Consider the following 5,893-nt stretch of genomic DNA (forward strand, 5'->3'; position numbering starts at 1 on the left):
CGCCGCAAGAGTACGGGAGGTTTCCGGCTCAACATGGATAGGGGCGAACGTGCTTTTGCGGAAATTGATAGTGAGGCCAGTGGCCGCGGAGAATTGAGACAACAACTGCTTGAGGTGGTGCAACTACTCTATGATCGCCGGTAGCACGATCAGCGTGTCATCTGCGTATTGCAGTACCGGGCATGGGAGGTTTTCGTCTAGAGGGTGGGGGAGTAGTCCAGATTGAGAAGCGTGAAGGATCATATGCTGAAGAACGTCGGCGATCACCAGGAAAAGGTACGGGGAGAGGGAATCCCCTTGCCTAAGCCCACATTTGCATGGGAACCACGGGCTGGGTCGTCCATTTAGCAAGATGGCGGAGTTTGCGGAATCGTTGAGAGATCGAATCCAGCCATCCCAGCACAAAGGAAAGCCTTTGGCACGTAGGATGGCGGTTAGTGCGTCCCAGGAGACCGAATCAAAGGCTTTATGAAAGTCCAGTTTGAGGACGATAGATGGTTTTTTCCTTTTGAAACACGTTTGGACGATGTCGGCGGCAAGGAGGAAGTTATCAGCAATCCCTCTCCCTCTAATGAAGCCAGATTGCCCAAAGTATATAATATCTGGCATGTAATCTTGGGCCCTATTTGCCAAGCACTTTGAGGCTATTTTGACCGCGCAGTTTTGAAGCGATACGGGCCTAAAATCTCGGGTTGCGTAGCCCCCAGCTTTTTTGGAAGAAGCACTATATAGGCCTTGTTGATGCGTCTTAAGTCGGCCTTACCGCTATGAAAGTCGTTTAGGAGATTGAGCAAGTCGTTTTTTACTAGATTCCAATTTACTTTGTAGAAGGCGGGTCCAAAACCATCGGGACCGGGGCTTGCGTTGTCATTCATGCCCCATAGAGCAAGCTTAATTTCCTCCATCGTGAAAGGACGCACGATATCCCTAGCCTGAGAGGTGGATAGGGAGGAGCCAGCCAACAGAGACGGAAGATCAAAGGAAAAGGACGCCCGAACCACGGTGCCGACGAGGTTTTTGAAGAAATCTAGAAGGATGCGCTCCTTGTCCACTTGAGAGGTGTAAGAGACGCCGTCCACCTCAAGAGATTTGATTTGGTTCTTCCTGTAGCGCACGGAGGCACAAACGTGGAGGTAGGCCGAATTTTCGTCACCAAGAACGCAGTCTTTGATTTTAGCTCGTTGCCGCCAGTAGGCAGCCAGATCGGCATTGTAGCGGTGTAAGGATAATTTGACTGCGGTCCGAAGATGAAGCTCAATGGGCGAAAGCATGCGGGATTCTTCCATCTTATCTAAGAGGTTGATCATGGTGTGGCAGTTCTTTGCCAGAGTAGTGGGTAGAGAAAGTTAGCTGACCACTTCTTGGCCATATCTCGAGTTCGCTTGAGGCGCAAGGCAAGCATCCCAACCGAACCCCTCTCCAGGTGACGGGACCCTACGCTGGCCCAGTTTGAAGCCACCTTGATCCGGAAAGAGGGATTGGCTAGAAGGGCACTATTGAGCCGGAAGATCTGGGGCTTTGGGATTTGAGTGGCCGCCGACAGTTGGATTGGGACGTGGTCTGACGTGGATCGAGTGGAGGAGGTGAGAGCGCTATCTGGGAAGTGCTAAGCCCATGTCACGTTGACTAGAGCCCGGTCTAAACGTACGAGGATGGGAGCGTCTTGTTGGTTGGACCAAGTATATAGCCGGTCGAGGAGGGGGAGGTCTTGCAGTCTCATGGATTGGATAGCGTCAGAGAAAAGCATGGCCTCAATCGAGTTGAAGTTTGGGGAAGATTTATCTGAGCGGCGGAGGATGAGGTTGAAGTCGCCAATGATAGCCCAAGGGCCGGTAATTGTGGAAGAGAGACTTATGAGCAAGTCTAAGAAAGCACGTTTTTCAGACGGGTCGCAAGGGCCGTACACATTAGTTAAGGTAAATGAGAGGTCATCCACCTTGGATTCAAAGGAGCAAGAGATGAAGAACTGATTTTAAGATACCGATGAGCAAGTCCAGAGATTACCGTCCCAAGCAGTTAGAATACCTCCAGAGGAGCCTAAGGATGGGATGAAATCAAAGTCTCTGAGATTTGGTGGGAGGAACGTCATAGCCTTAAAGCGGTCGATGTCAACAAGTTTGGTTTCTTGGCAGCAGGCGATCGAACACATAGTGGCGACAATTCCTGCCTTAATGTCGGTGCATTTTTTGTGCCTACCTAGGCCCCGGACGTTCCAAGAGGAAATAATTAAGTTCTTAATCATTGACTAACAGCATAACAACTGGGGAGGTGGGGGCGAGGACCGCGATAAAGGAACAGGGTGGACAAACGAATACAACCAGGTGAAAGACAACAGAGTGAGCGGCTCGGGAGAGCGCCATGCAATGCCGAACTAGGGATAGACTAAAAGAAAAACAGTGGGTTAGAAGACCCAAATTAGAAGCGGGGGGGAAGCCTGTCTAGGGTGCAAGCTGACTAAAAAACCACCCCTAAAATTGTTGGAGGAGGCATGGTTGCAATGAGAGCTCGTCAGCGGACAGCAGCACCGGCAGGCGCAGGTCGTCGGGTGTTCACACATCATCACCGGAGGGCATCAGGTTGAGGTCGAGCTCTGGCACGACGCATGCTCTACCCAGCTCGATGGCGTCCTTGCGGGGGAGCGGAGGGGCCCCTTCCGCAGCTATCTCGAGGAGCTCCACTTCTGGAAGGAGAAGATCCGGCACCTTGGCCGGCTTTTTCCCTTCCATCTTCATCTTCTTGCGCAGCTTGGTCTTTTCTAACATAGTCAGGCGGGTCGGTTCCTCTTGCCGGAGAGGCGCGCACTGCGGCGCGCAGCAGCGCTGCGGCGGGTGTAGAAGATGGTAGGTGAGGCTGCGCGTGGTGGCAGATCAGCGATGTCGGTTGTGCGCGGAGGCAGCTCGTCGATGGCGATCTCGGCCTGGGAGACAGAAGAGTCGCAGATGAGGCCACCCATCGCAGGCGGGGATGGCAGAGCAGAGGGCGGGATGGGCGGCAGGCCGGCGTCGAAGCGGGCCACGGCCTCCATGACCTGGTCCTCCCCTTCCACAGAAGGCGCGAGGGCACGGCCACGCAGGTCGCAGCAGAAGACGTCAGCGTCCGTGCACGGCCTGCGTGACGGCCCGACCGTGGCGACGCGGTCGAGGTATCCAATGGAGCAGGCCGCGAGGTTGGCGACGACGAGCTTTGGGGAGCCGGCAGGACGCATCGGGATGCGGTAGAAGCCATGCTCACCGCCCGTCCCTTGAACCCGCACGTCGTAGAAGCCGCGGTAGAGCTTGACCTCCACCGACTTGGGCCGAGCTGTGAGCGGGGTGGCGAGGACGAGCAGCTTGTGGTTAGCCATCATGGTGAGGCCTCCCGGGAGACGTACCACCTTGTCATCATGGCCTTCATCCGTCGGCGGCGGCGGGGGGGCGGACAAGTTGGGGTCCATGCCAGCCGGAAAGTCGCCTCCCGCCCCGTCACCACCGTCCCCATCGTTGTCGTCGTCGTCGGAGTCCGGGGCCCCGAAAGCGGGGTCCGGGGGGAGTTCTTGGGAGCGGACGACCATGACGGTCGCGATGGCGCCAAGGCCAGAGTAGCCGTGGACTGGGATGGAGTGAGGAACATCGGTGAGAGAGCGGCTCTTTACCGAGACGAGAACCGCAGAGTAGTCGACCCCAGTTAGGCAAACAAAATCGACTTCGATGGGACAGGCGAAAGGGACAATGGAGTTGATTATGGTGGGGGTGAACCAATATTCAATGGGAAAGTCCTCTATGTTTAGGGCGGAGACCGTGCCAAGGCGGAAGATGAACCTGTTTTCAGTGTCCTCGTGGCGAACGAGTTCAACGGTGTTGATGGGGCAGGTGAAAGTGCTAGACAGGAGGGAGATCTCCCGTTCGTACGCTGAGCCGAAAACTACAAGTCCAGACCCATAGGACGATGCGCGGAGCGCAACGGGTGGGACGCCCTCGCCAGCATGGAGGGCCCGGCGAATGCATGCATGGGGAGAGGGGTGTGGAGGGTTTACAATGGCATAGGCAAGGTTTTGGAAGTGCTCTAGAGGGGTGTATGGCATGAAAACATTGGAGAAAGCCCGGCGATGGCGCGGTGGGGATTGGGGAAACAGGGTTTGGGTGGCGTCCGAGTCGGTGGATTCCTCCCCCGATTCGAAATCCACCTCATCCGGGTCCTCCTCCTCCTCCACGGCCTCCCCCGCGGCCTCCTCCGCCGCCTCGGTTTGCTCGGGGAAAGAGAAGACACGGTGGTTGGGGGAAGGGATGGGGGAGAGCTCTGGTTCCACGTCGGAGTCCGACCTAGCAAGTGGGATGAAGTCGGCCATGGGGCGCAGATGGACGGGAGGGGAGCTAGGGGAGCTAGGGAGGGAGGCGGGAGTGGTAGATGTAGAAGGAGAGCTGTGGGAGGTCGAGGGCGAGGTAGCTTGTGTGGGGATTTGAGGCTGGGGAGGGTGGTTTAATATAGCATGGCAGCTAGGGCTTGCATGGCCAAGTTGCCAGCAGCGGCGGCATCGCACCGGATCACGGCAGTCCCGCACCCTGTGATCGCGAGCCAAGCAACGGAAGCAGCGGCCCATGTGGCTAAAGTTTTTGGGAGGGGCAGAGAGGCTACGCCGGGGGGAGGGCTGGGGCTGCATGCTATAAGGGGAAGAAAGGAGGGCTTGGGCGTAGGAGGCCAGACGGCCAGGGCTAGAGCTGCATGGGCGAGATGGCGTGGGCGGCAGTCCAGAGGGCGGTGAAGGGTCCGAATTGGGTTCCCCGTTGTCACTTCTCGTGAGCTGCATGCATGGGAGGGAGAGGTTGTCGCAAGCGGGCGTCGTCGACGCGGGGGATAGGGTTGACCCCAGGGGCGGACCCACTGGGCACGGCAGGAGGCCAGGGGCACAAGAGTCCAACACCGGGCGCCTCCTTTTCGCAGCCAGATGCAAACTGGTGGAACGGGACAGCAATCCTGGAGAATCCAGAGTGACATGCATGGCGCGCGAGGTCAGCCTCGCAGGAGCAGTGAGGAGACCAATCCGTGAGCCTGCCTGGGGTTGAGCGACGCCGACAGGGGACCTCGCCAGCTGCACTAGTTGAACCGGGCCAAGCGGCAAGGGCAGGATACCCGGGGCGGTGATATCGAGGATGGGAATCCGGCTCGCGTGCCCGTGGCGGCAGGCCAAGGCGACCGGGCGAGACAGTGCTGACGTGGGGTTGCGGGCGACCAAGTGGCGTTCATGGGGGGGATGCTACAGGAGAGGGAAGCCTGGCTGACTCGAGTCTCGTGTAACCAGTGGGAAGCAGGCTGTGGTCTGGAGAGGGAGAAAGAGGAGATCGACCCATATCGCGCTGGTTGTCCGTAGCGCTGGGAGCCACAGAGGCGGGCTTGTCAACAGGAGTAGCACGCGCAACAGAGAGAGCAGAGGCCACTGTAGACATAGCAGCAGGGGGTGGAGACGCCTCGTCCTGAGGAGGAGACTGACGAGGTGGGACAAGCAATGGGGCGACAAAAAACCTAGGCTGCCTACCGTTCGCAGGGGGTGGATTTGCAAGGAAACGGACCACAATCTGCCTATAATTAATCCCTTCCAGCGAGAGAATGAACTTGGCAACGCGCGAATTAGCAACAGTAAACGAGAATAAGCGGGGTTGACAAACAGGATTAACGGGCGAGCCAGCGAAGACCCAATCCAACCATTGACCAAGGCGACGATGGCCGCCGGCGGCGGTGGCGGCGCCGGCAGGAGCACTTCGAGCCAGACCGCAGTTGGAGAGGAGAGCGGCGACTCGTCAGATAGAGGAGAACATTCCGGCAAGGAGAAGTATAGCATGCAGTATTGAAGCAGCGCATCCCCCGGCGTCCGCAGCTTCGGCTCGTTACCCCCAGACGATGGGCGGCGCAGCATGCCGGG

The 5,893-nt window shown here is 57.7% G+C and overlaps 1 protein-coding gene across 1 annotated transcript; it reads right to left on the reverse strand.

Moving 5' to 3' along the window:
* Positions 1-2,764: 2,764 nt before the first annotated feature.
* On the reverse strand, positions 2,765-4,324 carry LOC147982826 (uncharacterized). Its single transcript, XM_087540552.1, has one exon. It carries the CDS (start codon positions 4,322-4,324, stop codon positions 2,765-2,767), a length of 1,560 nt encoding a protein of 519 aa, XP_087396678.1.
* Positions 4,325-5,893: the final 1,569 nt, after the last annotated feature.

The sequence above is a fragment of the Triticum urartu genome, chromosome 2A (assembly GCF_056163025.1).
Source record: "Triticum urartu cultivar PI428250 chromosome 2A, HENAU_Tu73, whole genome shotgun sequence".
Taxonomy (NCBI): domain Eukaryota; kingdom Viridiplantae; phylum Streptophyta; class Magnoliopsida; order Poales; family Poaceae; genus Triticum; species Triticum urartu.

Excerpts from the sequence above, each read along its gene's own strand:
- LOC147982826 (XM_087540552.1), bottom strand. The coding sequence starts at position 4,324 with ATGGCCGACTTCATCCCACTTGCTAGGTCGGACTCCGACGTGGAACCA.